The following is a 17,407-nucleotide window of genomic DNA, read 5'->3' as shown; positions in this document are numbered from 1 at the left end:
TAACGCACATGAAATCAATATTTGCTAGACATGGGATACCACAGATTGTTCATAGTGACAATGGACCTTGCTATAGTTGTAGAGAATTCCAACTATTTGCTCAGGAATATGACTTTAAACATGTGACCTCAAGCCCCCTGCATCCACAGTCCAATGGGAAAGCAGAGAAAGGTGTGCACATTGTGAAACAGTTACTAAAGAAAGCACAAGATGGTAAGGCAGATCCTTATTTGGCACTACTGAGCTACAGAGCATCACCACTGGAGCATGGCAAGTCACCAGCAGAAATATTAATGGGAAGAAAACTACGGACCACTCTTCCTTACACAACAACCAGGAAACATAAACAAGTGAGAGACAAAATGAAACAGTTGCAGAAGAGACAAAAGGTCAACTTTGACAAGTCCTCAAAAAGTCTAAAACCACTCGCACCCAATGAAGCAGTCAGAGTGGAAGATGCAAACATCTGGGAAAAGAGAGCAACTGTACTGGAGGAGGTAAACCCAAGATCGTACAATGTGAAAACTGAAGATGGACTGATATTAAGGAGAAATCGGAGGAGTTTACTGTACACTCAAAAGACAATGGGACCATCGGAAGAACAGTGTGATGACAACAACACACCACCTGAACCAACAACACCCGTGAAGGACAATGTGGAGCAAAGAGACCTGTCACCCATTGTCAGAAGATCAGCACGCTCTATCAAGCCACCTGATAGACTAAACCTTTAAGCATATATATATATGTATATGTTGGTGTATACATATATAGCTAGATATATATGCATATATCAAAAAGGAACTTTCTGCATTATTGTGTGTTCCGTAGTTTACACTGTCACAAGTGTTTGTGATGTTATTCAAGCTATGCAATGTTAGGTATGTTTCCATAGTGTTGTTCAGCAGATAACATCTAAAGAAAAGGGGATGTGTTGATAGGAGTTATGTGGGTAGTTCAGCTTCACCACTAGGGGGCTGTCTAACCAAATTGTGATATATACTGTGTCGTAGAAGCAGCGGCAGGTTATGTTTACGTACATGGATGTGAGCCACGTTAAAATAAAGAAGCTTGCTAACTACTACGGATGTTTTATTGAAAACACGACAGGCTGGTTTTGTGGCACAAATATAACGGTGTACAGAAAGAGTTGAGCGCGCACGGGCAGAAATGTTGAGAGCGCGAGCGACACATCGCGAGGAAGCGCAAGTGCAAAAACTGAGGAGAGAGGGGCTGCTGTGTGCGTGTGTGGATAATAGCAAACACTGAAATACAGTTTTGCACGCAGGAATGCTTTTCTTTCGAGCTTTTCTTTCGAGCTTTTCTTCGCTCAAAATAAATTTCTCCTGAAAATGCAACACTTGCACCTGCAAACTTTTTTTTTACGTGCGCTCAGAATAGTGGCACAAAAATAACGACACATCCGGGGATTCTGAGCGTACTCGGGCGGCGACTGATGACGTTGACTGATCGGGATTGGGCTGTGGGTTTGTTACAGTTGTCGGCTTTTCTAACTTCGACGAAACTCCAGCTGACGCGTGCTGGTGGTAAATTGTTTTTGTTGTTGTTGTGTTTTGCTTAGTTTAATTAATCAGACAAAGGTTCATGTAACTTCAGAGGAAGAAGCGGCAGAGTTTGTTCAGGAAGTTTCGCATTCATTAAACTTCTCTTCAAACCATGGCGTGCGCGGTGAACGGCATGTCAGGTAAGCTCGCCTTACCGGCAGATGACTTCTTGTGTCATTGTTGCTTTTACTGCGCCTGCAGTGTAACTACGGAGAACACGGACCTGTTCTGTTTTTACTCTTCCACAGATGAGAGAATCGGGGAAGCCCTCATCAAAGAGTGAGTTCCGTTCTATGCTTCCATCGTTGCTCTTTCCCAGTCGCTTTGCTCTTTAACCACCTGCCACAAAGTGCTCAGTGATGTTTTACAATAAATGTTTTTTGGTTCCTTAAGTTGTTGGAGCACAGTAAAAAATGATTACGACTTTTGGGTTACACTGCTTTTCTTAGTAACTAAGGAAAGCAGTAAGATTATGTCTTTCATCATTAAAACTCTTGATAGAATTATTCAGTCATTAGACATTTTTAAACATATTTATTCCTGTGGTAGCTCATGTGAAGATATTGTATTAATTATAACACTTAATAATACGTTTGAACCCAACCCTTATCTGAATTAAGTTTCATTTTCATCTTACAGGAACTGCAATTATCTTTTCACCGTAAACTGCACCAGTCATAAAAAGAACTGTGTCATAGAATTATTGGCCTTTTTCTACAGGCTAAGTATAGATGTCAAATCTCTTAACATATGTAATCTAATTTTTAGTATGTGTTGATGCACGCTCAATCATCCAGGTACGTAAATCCCAAAAGGTTGATTCTGTTCATCTGGACGTTTTCAGTGGGACAAATGTTTCGTCGCTCATCCAGGTGACTTCTTCAGTCTGCAGGTTTCCCGGGCCATTCTTCATTCGCTACGTCCAGATGAACAGAATCAAACTTTTGGGATCATTTGTAGTAATTGTGCAGCACTTCATATTCGATCCTGACATAGATACTATCCTGGAATCAGTTATTTATTGTTTAGAACATCCTTTGAAATAGCTTTAAAAACACTCTTTGTGTGAACTAACACCAGGGTTTGACTACACAACGAATTTATGTTGATGAGGCTGACATGCCAACTGCAACCTCCCCGGTGTTTGGACATTTTCCTGCATTAGATACATTTGGGAACATTGATCCTATGCTGTTTTCCTGCATCTGAGTCCTAATCCTAAAAATCCTTGCTCCAGGGCTGTTTCTTATATCAAACGCATGATTTTCATTCATCCTCCTGGCTTTAATCTGAATCGCCTCGCTGTTTCATGAAACACTTTCACACCTATATTGGTTTATATATAATCGGTGCGCTCTCAGAATATTGGTTCTTACTGACAACTGGCTGCATCTTTGTATATAAATTAGCGCGCTGTCAGTAGATCACCCCGTGATTGTGACTTCACAGTAATTTTCCTCACTTAGTAAATCTGTCTAATAGCATATACAAAATTAAGTAAGTTATTTTCTAATATTTACCTGCTTTGTCGTTCCTGTAACTACAGTAACATTCTTTCCACCATCACTTATCCCAGCTGAATATTTAAGTAAAAATTAATTGATGTTAATCCTGTAGAGGGCAGTACAGCATTAGTAATGAACACTGATTATGCAAAACCTTAAAGTAAACCTTCAATTATAAAAGGTCACTACTCACAAGACTTAGAGCCCATGTCCATTCAGTGTAGGCCCTTTTCTAGCTACCTTGTGAGGGCATCCATATTGCTGCTGGGGACTTTAATAAGGCATGTGTGAAATCTGTACTCTTCAAATTTCACCAACATGTGTCCTACTAGTGGGACAGATCCGCGGCGAATGCCATCACTAGCAACCTTCACAGAGCACTGAGCCATCTGTAGAACAGGAAGAGCTACGTCAGGATGCTCTTTGTGGACTACAGCTCAGCATTGAACATCATAATCCCAGACATCCTTACCATCAAACTGCCTTCAGACTCCTCTTGCTACCTGCTCCTCGATCAATATCCCCTTTTAGTAGCTACTCCAGCGGTCCCCAACCCCCGGGGCACGGACCGGTACTACTCCATGAGTCGTTTGGTGCCGGGCCGCGAGAGTTGAGGCTCGGGTGTGAAATTTATGGTTTTCAGGGGTTTTATCGTTAACTCGGTTCCCCTGGGTCTTTCCCGTGTTGTAGTTGTGTGTCTTATTTTGAAAGAAATATGTACGCATTACCATAGCGACCAGAGAGCATTAAGGGGCAGTGAGGAGGACGTTACTCTGTGTTGTTGGCGCACTTCAGGAGGAAGCTGCTAAAAAATGTACACAATTACACAGTGAATTAGTTTATTATTATATTTACAAAGTACCACAGTTTTTGTCTCGGATCATTTTATTTTGTTGTATTCATCTGCCACGCCTTAAAGGCCGGACCGTGAAGATATTGTCTGACATTAAACCGTCTGTGGAGCAAAAAATGTTGGGGCCCGCTGATCTACTCAGATCAACTGGTTTTCCATTACAGAAGAGCACTGTAATGTGCGTGGCTGTCGTCATAGCAATATGTAAATAACATGCGACACAGGCGCTACAACAAAGGTGGATTTCAAGGCAAGAATATATCTGCTGCTTGGTCTGTGGCGTTCATCAGACTCGGGGATCACGGTGTTGTTTTTCAGCCGTTTCTCTCGTTTCCAGGTTTCAAAAATGGCGGTTTTGATTTTGGTGAACGAGACTCATTGACTGATGACTTTTTTAGTACCTGCTCACCCGGGAACCAGGTACTAAAAAAGTACTTGATACGAAGTCAAATATGCTGATGACACGGTGGTAGCGCTCATTTCTGATGGAGATGAGATGCCGTACAGTAGCTGTGCAGTTAGCGATGCAATCACTGTATTTTGTCCAATAAAATAATCTCTTTTCCCAAGTACATCCAAACAGTTTACAGCATCACAGGTTACCACATGCCTTTATCCCACAGCTAATCACATCAGCTGATTTGTGTTGTTGCTTTGTGTTCATACCTAAATACTAAGAGAAAGATCACATGTGTCCTCATTAGGAGAGTGATTTGTGCTGCTGATATAAACCTACGGGCCTGCACGTTTATATTGTTAATCTTTAATTATGAGACGGTGTGCTTCAGAGTAACATGAAAACAATGTAACAAATAGTATAATGAATTTCTTTCTCATGGGTGTAACTTACTGCATTCATTAAGTTCTCTGTAAGATGTGTAATAATGTTTTTTTAGTAATGACGCTAACACTGAAGACAACAAAGAGGGGAAATACGTCTGACGTGAACAAACATTTGACCACGCAGTCTTTGGCATTCTGCTTAGAGGATACAAATGTAACCTTTACTGAAATTGATCTCAGTATTTCTAGTAAGGCAGATTATGGACATCGTGGTGGGGGGATTTGATATTTAGTGGACTGGGGGAGGCATGGGTCAGAGGAGTGTTCCTAGTTTCCATATCACAGGCCTAAAACCAGCAGGCCTGAAAAACACTCCCCCTGTGTTAGGGCTGCTCGATTATGGCAAAAATGATAACCACGATTATTTTCACTGACATTGAGATCTCGATTATTTGACGATATTTATTTAACAATAACAATGTGTTGAATAATGACTCTAAAGATTGTCAAAAAACAATATAAAACAGTGTGCAAATACTGATAACAGTGCAAATGTTTGCAATATAAAAATAAATGAAAAATGTAAACTTCTATGTTTAGTGAGCTTTGCAGTGTTGCTCTGTGGTGCAGCTACACTGTAGCAAAGTTTACACACTGTGTCTACTTGATCCACGTCTGACTGAACCCATAATGTTTCCACACCACTGAAGTTTTTTTACCTCTTTTCAACCAACGGCAGTCACTCTCCTCTCCAAATAACTTCTGCTTAGCTTTCCGAGCTTCCCTCGGGTCCTCTTAATTGTTGTGATGCATGTTCGAAATGCAGAGAGGTGCGCTTGATTTGCCACACGGAGCAGCGCGAGAGTAAAGCACGAGGGAGGGGCTAATAATCGGCTCAGTCATTTTTAATGATCGTTGAAAGCCCAGATCGTAATCGTGATTCAAATTCGATTAATTGAGCAGCCCTAACCTGTGTTCCACCTGCAGACAGCGTTTACATCAACGTCTGCCTTTGGTGACTTTTTGGCAGCAGCTGTGACATTCAGCAGTGCCCTCATCGTTTTGACACACAAAACAATAACTACAGTACACACTAACTACACAAGACAGCACAACCCACTAACTACACACTAAACGCCACAAATCTCTCTCGTCTCAAAACTTGCTATGGATATCGCTCGCTTACTCTCCCTCGCCACCATCACTTATAAACTTTCTCCTCTTCCTAAACAATCAAATGTCACAAGTTGCCATATTATTTTTTTATTGGTTAACATGGTACATTTTTCCATCAATAGGAAAGGGATGTCATGTGTTTTTGTTTTGTTGTGCTTGCCAGCGTTGTCCTTACAAAATGCACTTTAACCGTTTCTTTCCACAGTAAATGTGTAATATAAAGTGTCAAAAACCTTAATGATTCTGAGTGGGAACACTGTTTAGCTAATATTAGTCTAAGAAGCCATGTTAAGCTCAGAGTTAGGGTCACGGGTACCTAATTGTGTGTTCTCTAACAGAGTCATAGAGGAAGAGCTGAAGGATGTGCCCTCAGAGGATGTCCCGCCTCTCACTCCACTGGCTGTGGAGGGGAAGACTGAGCAGGAGGAGAAGCTGGTCAAGCAGCTGAGCAAAATGATACGTATCGTCGGTGACAGAGTGCAGCATGACCAAGAGTTTCAAGAGTGAGCTTTTCATCCTCAGATCTCATGTTAGGAGACTGCTTTAGTACAAAAATACTGTAGATTATTGGATGAATGCAGCAGATTAATGTTGGCTCAATAAGCATTTACAGCGTACAGTTTGATTAAGTAGAGATAAGCAGACGCCCTGCTGATGGAAGTTGTGGTGTGCAGACAAGTGTTTCATGTCTCTGTCATAAACTAGAAACGTCTGTCAGTCAGAATGCAATTTTAAGGGCTCTACGTGTTTTCAAAAACAGGTTGCTTACATTGTGGCTGTTCTGTTGCAGTGTGATAGATGGTGTGGCTTCTGGCTCTGGCTCCAAGTCAGAGAACTTCAGACGAGTGGCAGACAAAGTGTTTGAGGACGGCATCACCTGGGAGAGAATCGCTGTGCTCATCTATGTAGCCGGCAGGCTTGCTGTCAAGGTGAGTTGGTTTCAGTTTCCAGGACGTCTGAGAATCTAAAGCAGTCGTTATTGTTTTAGTGATTTCATTGTTATTTTAGCATCATTAGTAGGGATGGGAACTGAGAACCAGTTTTCTACAGAAGCAGTTCCTGGTAGTTCAGGTCCTTTGAGTTGTTATTCAGCTTGCCTATCAATTCTGCTTATGAGTTCTACAGTCAGCTGATTTCAGTTTGTGTGCCAGAGGAGCAAAACAGTATAGTAGTCTACAGTAGGTCTGCAATGATCATAATCGATGATGTCGACTACAAAAATGTGAATTTTATTGTCAACACTAGACTAATACCACGTAAATGTATTTTTGTAACTGCAGTACACTACAGGAAGCTATTGGGGGAGTAGCGCTTATATTGTCTGCCAAGACTGCACCAAGAAGAAGGCACGATCTGATGTCCTCGTGCTGGTGTTGTTCCCACATCATCATAATAAATGTTGTTCCAGGTTCAACGTTGCAAGTGACCAGTCACATTGTTGTGACGTCATACTTTTGCGACTTCGGAAAAAAAGTCTTAAAAAACAAACGGTAAGCATTATACATGTTGTCCTGGCAAAATTCAAATTTCATAAATGAATGAATCGCTTGGCTTGCAGAAGTATGACGTCACAACAATGTGACTGGTCACTTGCAATGTTGAACCTGGAACAACATTTATTATGATGATGTGGGAACAACGCCAGCACGAGGACATCAGATCCTCATCACGAACAGCAAAACAGGAGGACAGAAGAAAATGGAAACTGAGATTTAAAAAAATGTGAAAGCATTTCGCAGAAAATAAAGTTAAATGCAGAATATCCAAAGCACTGCCCCCTGGAGGTGAGACGTAAGCTTTACAGTTAGTGCGTCACATTGATTCTTTGTTTATGTTAATATCTGTATAGTAATGTTTATGTTAGCGTACCTGCTCTTAAATTGGCGGTAACTATAATTAAATTGCATAGTCACAAAGGAGGAGAGAGGAGGGCAAGCAAAGAGAACCCAGAGAGATATTTAAAACTTCCAACATGACAAGAAACTCATTTCTATTCAGTTCAGTTTTATTTATATAGCGCCAAATCACAACAAAAGTTGCCTCAAGGCGCTTCATAGATACAGAGAAAAACCCAACAATCATATGACCCCCTATGAGCAGCACTCTGGCGACAGTGGGAAGGAAAAACTCCCTTTTAACAGGAAGAAACCTCCGACAGAACCAGGCTCAGGGAGGGGCGGGGCCATCTGCTGTGATTGGTTGGGGTGAGAGAAGGAAGACAGGATAAAGACATGCTGTGGAAGAGAGACAGAGGTTAATAACAGATATGATTCAGTGCAGAGAGGTCTGTTAATACATAGTGAGTGAGAAAGGTGACTGGAAAGGAAAAACTCAATGCATCATGGGAATCCCCGGCAGCCTACGTCTATTGCAGCATAACTAAGGGAGGATTCAGGGTCACCTGGTCCAGCCCTAACTATATGCTTTAGCAAAAAGGAAAGTTTGAAGCCTAATCTTGAAAGTAGAGATAGTGTCTGTCTCCTGAATCCAAACTGGAAGCTGGTTCCACAGAAGAGGGGCCTGAAAACTGAAGGCTCTGCCTCCCATTCTACTTTTAAATACTCTAGGAACAACAAGTAGGCCTGCAGAGCGAGAGCGAAGTGCTCTAATAGGGTGATATGGTACTACAAGGTCATTAAGATAAGATGGGGCCTGATTATTTAAGACCTTGTATGTGAGGAGCAGGATTTTGAATCCTGGATTTAACAGGAAGCCAAAACAGGAGAAATCTGCTCTCTTTCTAGTCCCTGTCAGGACTCTTGCTGCAGCATTTTGGATTAGCTGAAGGCTTTCAGTGAGTTTTTAGGACTTCCTGATAATAATGAATTACAGTCGTCCAGCCTGGAAGTAATAAATGCATGAACTAGTTTTTCAGCGTCACTCTGAGACAGGATATTTCTAACTGTAACAGGGCGGCCCTTAGCGGCTGGAAACACAGTGAGATGGACCAAGGCAAGCGTAGTGGAACAAAAAAAGCATTTATTTCCTATACAGCTCTCCTTACAACAATTAATTTGTCGAGCTTCTTCACAGCACAAAAATCCATCCTCTAATGACAACTGGCAGCCTTACATATGTTCAGCTGTCACAGACTTAACCATTATTCCACTCTCAGGTAAATTCTTAAATCCCAACCTTCCACCACAGTATACAATATATTAATTAGAATAAATAAATACATAAATACATTTTCACATTTACATATTAACTAATTCACTGCCATTGACGTCTATAGACGTCAATTACGTTTTTCAATGGGAGGGGCTAGAATACAACCTCGTCACAAAGCAAGAAATATTAGTGTCAAAGGCACTTTTCTGCTTGAAATGTATTTTTCACAAAAAGCTCGTTTTCTCCCTTTTTTTGGTCAAAACAGGCATTTTTGGTGGAACCCACCTCTCTTCTACAGCCGATTACTAAAGAATGGAAAATGGTAGAAACAAGCTTTTTTTTTTTTGGATGAAAGAAGAGAGTCTGTTCTTCATTTTGGTAGGTTCAGCGTTTATATGATCATAACACACAGTTTTCTGTGGCTCTTCAAAAATGAGTAAAAATGCTCAAAAACCCTGGCAGTGGGGAGTTACCTGATTTGAAAATGGCTGGCAGTGAATGAGTTAATAAATATTTCACACTTTAATGTTACACCAAACCCAATATTATAAAAACCCAGAAACCCAAGCACAACAAGATTCACCACACTCTCTTTACCAATGGTCTCTCCCGGAACCTTTAAATGGTGTCTGGACCCCCGGGGAAACATTTGCCCAAACACCTTGAAGAGGACACAGGCAAGAAAGGTGAGTAATCATTATCTTACACTTATTTGCACCACTTTTATTCCTAGATTTCACACACACTTGCATTAGTTTTCCTTAGTGGTAAACCTTAATCACAATCTCAATCACCATTCTTCTCTCCTGACAGACAACCACCACATTCCTTGACGAGGAGCAGCTGTGCAGGATCTGAAATAAGGCTACCAACTGATTTTAAAATTCCCAATAAATAGTCAATAAATATTTAAACTTCTTGTGTTTTTTGTCTGTTTGGGAGCTGACACAGTCTCTATGGAGATGGGTTTTTGGGGGGGTAGCAGGAGGAGAGAAGCTGCAGAGAGGCGTGTAAGACTGCAACTCTGCTTCCTGGTCCCAACTCTGGATAGTCATATTTTGGGGGGTTTAATAAATTTGTCCATATTTCTAGAAATGAGAGCTGCTCCATCCAAAGTGGGATGGATGCCGTCTCTCCTAACAAGACCAGGTTTCCTCCAGAAGGTTTGCCAATTATCTATGAAGCCCACATCGTTTCTGGGACACCACTCAGACAGCCAGCAATTTAAGGAGAACATGCGGCTAAACATGTCACTCCTGGTCTGATTGGGGAGGGGACCAGAGAAAACTACAGAGTCCCACATTGTTTTGGCAAAGTTGCACACCGATTCAATATTGATTTTAGTGACCTCCGATTGGCGTAACCGGGTGTCATTACTGCCGACGTGAATTTCTCAGAATTAAAGTTGACCTCATGCACCTGTGAATGATTTAGCTTAAATTGCTTAGTGGACATAAGTACCATAACTATTGCCTGCAAAATATCCCAAATTTGTGGAGATATAGGTCTCAGTGAGACACAAAATCAGTGAAAGAGTGTGTTGTATGATACTGAGAACTGATAATTTCAGAAAAAGAGCTATAAAATGTTCCAAATGAACAGTGTGTCTATAGTCCCACGTATCCAGTGTGACACACCACTCTCACCCATGTTTCTTACCTTCTTTTGGGAGACGGCTGCAGTACCATAACTTCACCTGTGTGTTCATCCATCAGATGGTCGAGGCTCACCTCCCTCAGTCGGTCAGAGAGGTCCTTACCTGGGCAGTGAACTTTTTCAAAAACAATCTGCTGGGCTGGATTCTGGAACACGGAGGTTGGGTACGTTATACACCAATAGATCTTCACTGTCTTTTTCCCTGAGACCCCATGTTTGAGATTATACACAGGTGTAGATAAAGTACTGCATATTCGTTTTTGTTTCTTATTTGTTTCTATACAGTGGGTTGTTGCATTGAGAGACCCCGTTGATGCCAGCATGAAAATTTGGAGTTGCCAGCTTATGTTTGTGTGTATTTACAGTGGCTTGCAAAAGTATTCGGCCCCCTTGAACTTTCCCACATTTTGTCACATTACAGCCACAAACATGAATCAATTTTATTGGAATTCCACATGAAAGACCAACACAAAGTGGTGCACACGTGAGAAGTGGAACGAAAATCAGACATGACTCCAAACATTTTTACAAATAAATAACTGCAAAGTGGGATGTGTGTAATTATTCAGCCCCCTTCGGTCTGAGTGCAGTTAGTTGCACATAGACGTTGCCTGATGAGTGCTAATGACTAAACAGAGAGCACCTGTGTGTAATCTAATGTCAGTACAAATACAGCTGCTCTGTGACGGCCTCAGAGGTTGTCTAAGAGAATATTGGGAGCAACAACACCATGAAGTCCAAAGAACAAAGCAGACAGGTCAGGGATAAAGTTATTGAGAAATTTAAAGCAGGCTTAGGCTACACAAAGATTTCCCAAGCCTTGAACATCCCACGGAGCACTGTTCAAGCCATCATTCAGAAATGGAAGGAGTATGGCACAACTGTAAACCTACCAAGACAAGGCCGTCCACCTAAACTCACAGGCCGAACAAGGAGCTGATCAGAAATGCAGCCAAGAGGCCCATGGTGACTCTGGACGAGCTGCAGAGATCTACAGCTCAGGTGGGGGAATCTGTCCATAGGACAACTATTAGTCGTGCACTGCACAAAGTTGGCCTTAATGGAAGAGCGGCAAGAAGAAAGCCATTGTTAACAGGAAACCAGAAGAAGTCCCGTTTGCAGTTTGCCACAAGCCATGTGGGGGACACAGCAAACATGTGGAAGAAGCTGCTCTGGTCAGATGAGACAAACATGGAACTTTTTGGCCAAAATGCAAAACGCTGCACATCACTCTGAACCATCCCCACTGTCAGATATGGTGGTGGCAGCATCATGCTCTGGGGGGGCTTCTCTTCAGCAGGGACAGGGAAGCTGGTCAGAGTTGATGGGAAGATGGATGGAGCCAAATACAGAGCAAGCTTGGAAGAAAACCTCTTGGAGTCTGCAAAAGACTTGAGACTGAGGCGGAGGTTCAGCTTCCAGCAGGACAACGACCCTAAACAGAAAGCCAGGGCAACAATGGGATGGTTTAAAACAAACATATCCATGTGTTAGACTGGCCCAGTCAAAGTCCAGATCTAAATCCAATCAAGACTCTGTGGCAAGATCTGAAAACTGCTGTTCACAAACGCTGTCCATCTAATCTGACTGAGCTGGAGCTGTTTCAAAGAAGAATGGGCAAAGATTTCAGTCTGTTGGGTACTGGATCCTGGAGTTATGGGTTGCATCCTTCTCCCCTATGCTCCTCCAGTATTGCTCTCTCTACTGATCTCCAGCCTGGGTGGGGCTGCTGTTCTCGTATTGTTCCCCAGCCAATGAGAGCACACGTCGGACGCTTCAGTAATCACAACTGCTGTGGTGAAGATCAGCTGGTTGGTTTCAGTGATAGTCGCATTACAGATTGTGTAAATTATTTACATTTATTTATTAATAGGTACCTTTAAAGACTCTCAATGGCACCTTGAAAACTTTGTGGACATATCGGTCACACTGAGACACAAAGTAATTGAGTGTTTTGTATGACACTGAGAACTGATAAATAATATTTCAGAAAAAGATCAAAGATCACAAAGATCTTGTCTGACATGTTGTTTTTCCCTTTTCCAGCTGCTTCACCAGCTCCTTGTTGCTGCTTCCAAACTGAAAAACACAAGTCTGAGTCAGGTCCATAAAACCAGTTATACTCAGCCATAAGTATGGTTATGTCACCATTGTTATCAGTTACTAATGTTCACAGTTTAAAGCCCAAACGCAGCCTCTTCCTGTATTCCATTATTAAGTTGGACAAAAAACATTCCCATAATGCATAGCATTGATGATGTCACAATCCCCATCTGCATAGCGGCTGCTGCACTGCATTCTGGGACTTGTATGAGTGGTGTGGCTGTGGCATGCTCTCTCTGTATAGTTCATACATTAATAATTCACATATGAATTTCAGTCAAAGGTTGGATACAGATATATTCGGCCTGGGCACCTTGACATGTCTGATCTAAAGGAAATTTTTCAGTCTCATTTTTTGTGGTCATATATACAGTATTTTATTTTGAGGAGTTGTATTTATGCATTTTACTTTTGTATGTTTATAAGTTACACATAGATCTTGAACAGTAAACCGTTAGTGACTGATGTTGCACAAATGGAAGCAGTGACTATGTATGTGTATGTCCACAGATCAACAGCTTCTCAGAGTTAGCAGCTGCATCCATCCAGAGGGTGTCGTCAATGAGCTCTCACAGCTACGGCCTTATCATAATCTTCCTCGCTGGCATGTCTATAGGAAGCTTCATCACCTGGAGGCTGACCAGACAGTCCTGAGTCTGACACACACAAAAAACATTCATATCCGGAGTCTCTAGTCTGTTTTTGAACACATTGGTATAATGTCTCTAAACCACTCAGCTCTTCTTTTCAATCTTCTCTTATCTATGCAAATAAAACTGAAAATCCAAAAACAGCAGTGTTGTGGGGGAAAGTGTTTATTGTGTAACGATGCAGGGTCTTCTGAACCAAAGGACCTGGTCAGACATCCTGTTTCTAGTCAGAGGAGAAAAAAAGTGAAAACCTTTTTAAGCATTTTCAGGTTACAGCTGCTGCCTGTTGAATTTGACTTTTGGCAATATAGTGTACGTGAGAAATGATGATGGTATTTAAAGCACTTTGAGTGTGCTGGGAGAGTAGAAAAGCGCTACATGACAGTCAGACCATTTATATGTGAGAGATGGCGACAGAGAGAAAGTGTTGCACCGCCTCCATCTGGGGTCTTGCCTGGTATTGTAGATGCAGCCTTTAAAGACCATGTGCTTAAAGCCATGATTAGTGCCTCTGTGCTGTCCTTCAGTCCAGCTTGGTCCAGCCACTGGTAGGATTTCTTGATATCAGCCACTTCTTCCCCTGCCATGCAGGGCCTATCCCTTTCTCAGGTTTCATACATCAGTTGTAGTACTCATGAATCTTTGCTGTCTCATCGTGGATAGTGGTTCTGGCACTCACTAGTCCTTGGCCTCCTTCCACTTACCGTACAGTTTCAGGGTGCAGACTTGGGGTGAAACTCTCCATGCATGGTAGGAACCTCCTTGCCTTGATGTCAGAGGCATCACCTCCTTTAGCCTGCTTATTATCCCAGCAGTGTACCTGACAATCGGCAGGGTGTAGATGTTGATCTTGGTCTTCCCATTCAGCTAACTCCTCAGGACGTGCCTTACTCTGCAGGTATTTGGTAGTTGCAGCATTCCTACCGGCCTCTTCATGATTCCCATTTGTGTGGGATTCCCAGGTACTGTTCTCATTGTCTGCAATGTTGCCTTCTGGTAGTTCGATTTGTTCGTTTCTCCAGTCCGAGTGACATTCTGATGTCATTACTGTAAATCCTAGTGACATGGATCAGTGAATCACTCATATACACTTCTTATATACTGCTTTTTTTTTACTCTTCTTGAGCAGTCAAAGCACTTCTTACTTGACATATTCACCCATTCACATTCATTCATACAATCATGAAGGGCTTTCTATCCAACACTCATACACATTTATACTCAGATGAATGCACTAGGCGTTCGTATCTTGCACAAGGATATGCATATATGTTGAACCATCAAACTTCCAGTTAGTAGTTGACCTGTTCTGTCTCTTACAGCCCCGGTGTTATGTTCTGTTTTTCTGCACTGTCAGTATCAGACAGAGTGGAGTCATACTGTTCAATGTGCTGCTTTATTCTGTCATTAGTTCCATGTCCTTCCTTTTTATTACTGTTTGTACATATTTTGTATGTCACAGACAAAAAGCCAGCGTTTTTCTTTTTCTGTACTGCTTTTAATGAGAAAAAAACATAAATAAAGCCTTGATAAAGGACACCGCTGTGTATCTATCTCTTCAAGTCTGAGTATAACAATAAATGACAGAGTTGATCCTTGTTTGTGATGTCTGCCCCAAACTGAGCCGAACTCCAATTCTCCTGTTTCCCTAAGGATTGTGAAGGTCCAAATCTTTTCAGAGAAATCTAGTTCTGAATGTGGACCCAAAAACTGTTTTACAACAGTATAACGTTTTACAATTGCTAGAATTTTTTTGTACATTGAACTTCTTCCATGTCAAATTTTACCCATATCTTCCTTGAACTGACCCCAGTGTAGGAAAATGGTGATTTTAAGAAATGACGTTTCTCACTCCAAATTTTCCCAGCTTCCCAGAGAGATGGGAACCAGCTGGTCTTTAAAGGATCGTGGGGAATCTTCAAAGATTATAATACTAAAGCAGCATAAGCAGGAATATGTATGGGGTGCATAAGAGATCATACAGAGGTCAGGAGCCCGTTCTTCGTACGTCGCTTACTACATCCAAGATCAAATGACACATCCAAGATCAAACCATCGCGCTAACCGTGAGCTCGCTAATCCAGTTCCCCGAACACACCTGCTGTTGACGATTACTACAGCTGGACGCAGGAATGTGACATCACTGGGTGTCGTAAAAGGGGCTACGCATCGATAGTAGAAACATTGATCGGCAACCCGCTGATTGGTCGGCGAAAATGTCGAAGGAGCGCGCTCGGCTCGGTGTTTTCCGGCAGCAGAGCAAGAACTCTTGAGTGAGGGATTTCAGGAGTTTCAGAGTTTAATTAAAACGCAAGGGAACACTGCAAAGGCTGCAAAAGCAAGGAGAGAGGGCTGGCAGAAAGTTGCTGACAAATCAAACTCGTAGGTAATTTAATAATAATAATAATAATGGAGTGGATTTATATAGCGCTTTCCAAGGCACCCAAAGCGCTTTACGATACCACTATTCATTCACTCCCACATTCACACACTGGTGGAGGCAGCTACGGTTGTAGCCAGGCTGCCATATCGCGCCATCGGCCCCTCTGGCCAACACCAGTAGGCGGTAGGGTAGATCTATCATATGACACTATATTGTCCAATATCATATGGCATTATATTATATTATAATATGTTATATTATATCCCCTTTCACATTAGAGCCACAACAGGACCCACAAGAACATGGGAACAAGTAAAAGTGGAATACAGGAGTATTCTACAGAATGGTAATATTTATCTCTTAGATTGCTTTGCGTCTCTTGGCAAGGTAATACTGGCCTGTAATACTCTGTTAGTTTGTTCATAACAGCAACCAAGAAAAGGGCAGAGGAAAAAAAGACAGGTGGTGGTCCTGCACCCCCTCGTCAACAAGTTGGTTAAGTAAATAATACCCTCACGGGAATATCGATATCTCTCTATGAGCACACTGTCGCGCTGAGCTAAAGGATCCTGTCTGTCCCGCAATATACGCTGAATTCTGAGGACTCTCCTTATCAATCTTGCACCTTCCACAATGGGTTGGTCGCGTATACGGACAGGACATGGCTGTGACAGGCTTCCCAAATCCACCTTCGCTTTTATAGCCGTGGTCTCTCATCTTGATTACACGAAGTAATTTACAATTACTACTCTGAAATATGGATTACATCTGTAATAATCACATACATGTAATAGAATGTTAATAGTACATTTCCCTTTTTTAGGAAATGACCTGTATGTATCTGTGTGAAATCAATAAAAGGATCAAGTGCTGCATTATCTTTAGTTACATTGATGTTATTTATTTATGGTGAAACAGTGGTGGAATATCGCTGTTGCTTTCGTATAAATGAAGCGGACATACCTGCGTGGCCGCGATCTAATCCTGTTTACATAAAGTAAACCTGCTCCCGAGCAGGTTTACGCTTACGGCTCTGTTGCTATGACAGCAAGTCCCGGATGAGCTTCGGGGAACCGAACGATCCAGGATCACGCGAAATCGTCAACAATCTCATCCAGCTAACTCACTTAGCGCGGTACGAAGAACAGGCCCCAGAAGATCACAGACATGAAATCTGATCAGAATCGCGTTTAGTGACCATGTATATGCACAAACACATACAAGGAATTTAGTTCCAGTAGATGGTGACTCTCAAGCACAACAATGTAAATCACAACAATATGTAAATGACACAATACACACATATGTACGTGTGCATATATATATATATATATATATATATATATATATATATATATATATATATATATATATATATATATATATTATGCACACATACATACACAAAGGCGTATATGCCAACTACAAATAACCAATCTAAAGCTTATATACATAAAATACAGGATTACAGAAATGAAATGAGTACCACAGAATGTACACAAGGTGTAGTTGCAGTCTAGCAGTGTGACAGTTCAACTGCTTAGGAAGGAGATGGCGGGGGGAAAGAAACTGTTCTTCTGTCGGGTGGTCCTGGTCTGCAGGCTTCTGTACCGTTTGCCAGA

At 41.8% G+C, this 17,407-nt stretch overlaps 1 protein-coding gene across 2 annotated transcripts; it reads left to right on the top strand.

Moving 5' to 3' along the window:
* Positions 1–1,158: 1,158 nt before the first annotated feature.
* On the top strand, positions 1,159–13,432 carry LOC146710503 (apoptosis regulator BAX-like). Of its 2 annotated transcripts, XM_085453074.1 has the most exons (6): positions 1,174–1,705; positions 1,814–1,844; positions 6,221–6,385; positions 6,673–6,811; positions 10,709–10,813; positions 13,263–13,432. In XM_085453074.1, the coding sequence occupies exons 1-6, from the start codon at positions 1,678–1,680 to the stop codon at positions 13,404–13,406; spliced, it is 612 nt and encodes a 203-aa protein (XP_085309200.1). In that variant the 5' UTR covers positions 1,174–1,677; the 3' UTR covers positions 13,407–13,432. The 2 variants fall into 2 exon arrangements, with proteins under 2 accessions (XP_085309199.1, XP_085309200.1); XM_085453073.1 differs by lacking the exons at positions 10,709–10,813; positions 13,263–13,432 and adding an exon at positions 7,163–7,441 and having other exon boundaries at positions 1,159–1,705.
* The last annotated feature ends 3,975 nt before the right edge of the window (positions 13,433–17,407 follow it).

Source organism: Copadichromis virginalis, linkage group LG4 (genome assembly GCF_057382275.1).
Source record: "Copadichromis virginalis isolate Kocher_CV1m ecotype Utaka linkage group LG4, C_Virginalis_male_GT1.1, whole genome shotgun sequence".
NCBI lineage: Eukaryota > Metazoa > Chordata > Actinopteri > Cichliformes > Cichlidae > Copadichromis > Copadichromis virginalis.
Note: the sequence above shows the minus strand (reverse complement) of the source record. Positions and strands in the feature narration are given on the sequence as shown.

Excerpts from the sequence above, each read along its gene's own strand:
- LOC146710503 (XM_085453073.1), top strand. The coding sequence starts at position 1,678 with ATGGCGTGCGCGGTGAACGGCATGTCAG. Across the intron at positions 6,386-6,672 it reads CATGACCAAGAGTTTCAAGA|TGTGATAGATGGTGTGGCTT; the intron begins GTGAGCTTTTCA and ends GTTCTGTTGCAG. Across the intron at positions 6,812-7,162 it reads CCGGCAGGCTTGCTGTCAAG|TACACTACAGGAAGCTATTG; the intron begins GTGAGTTGGTTT and ends TTGTAACTGCAG.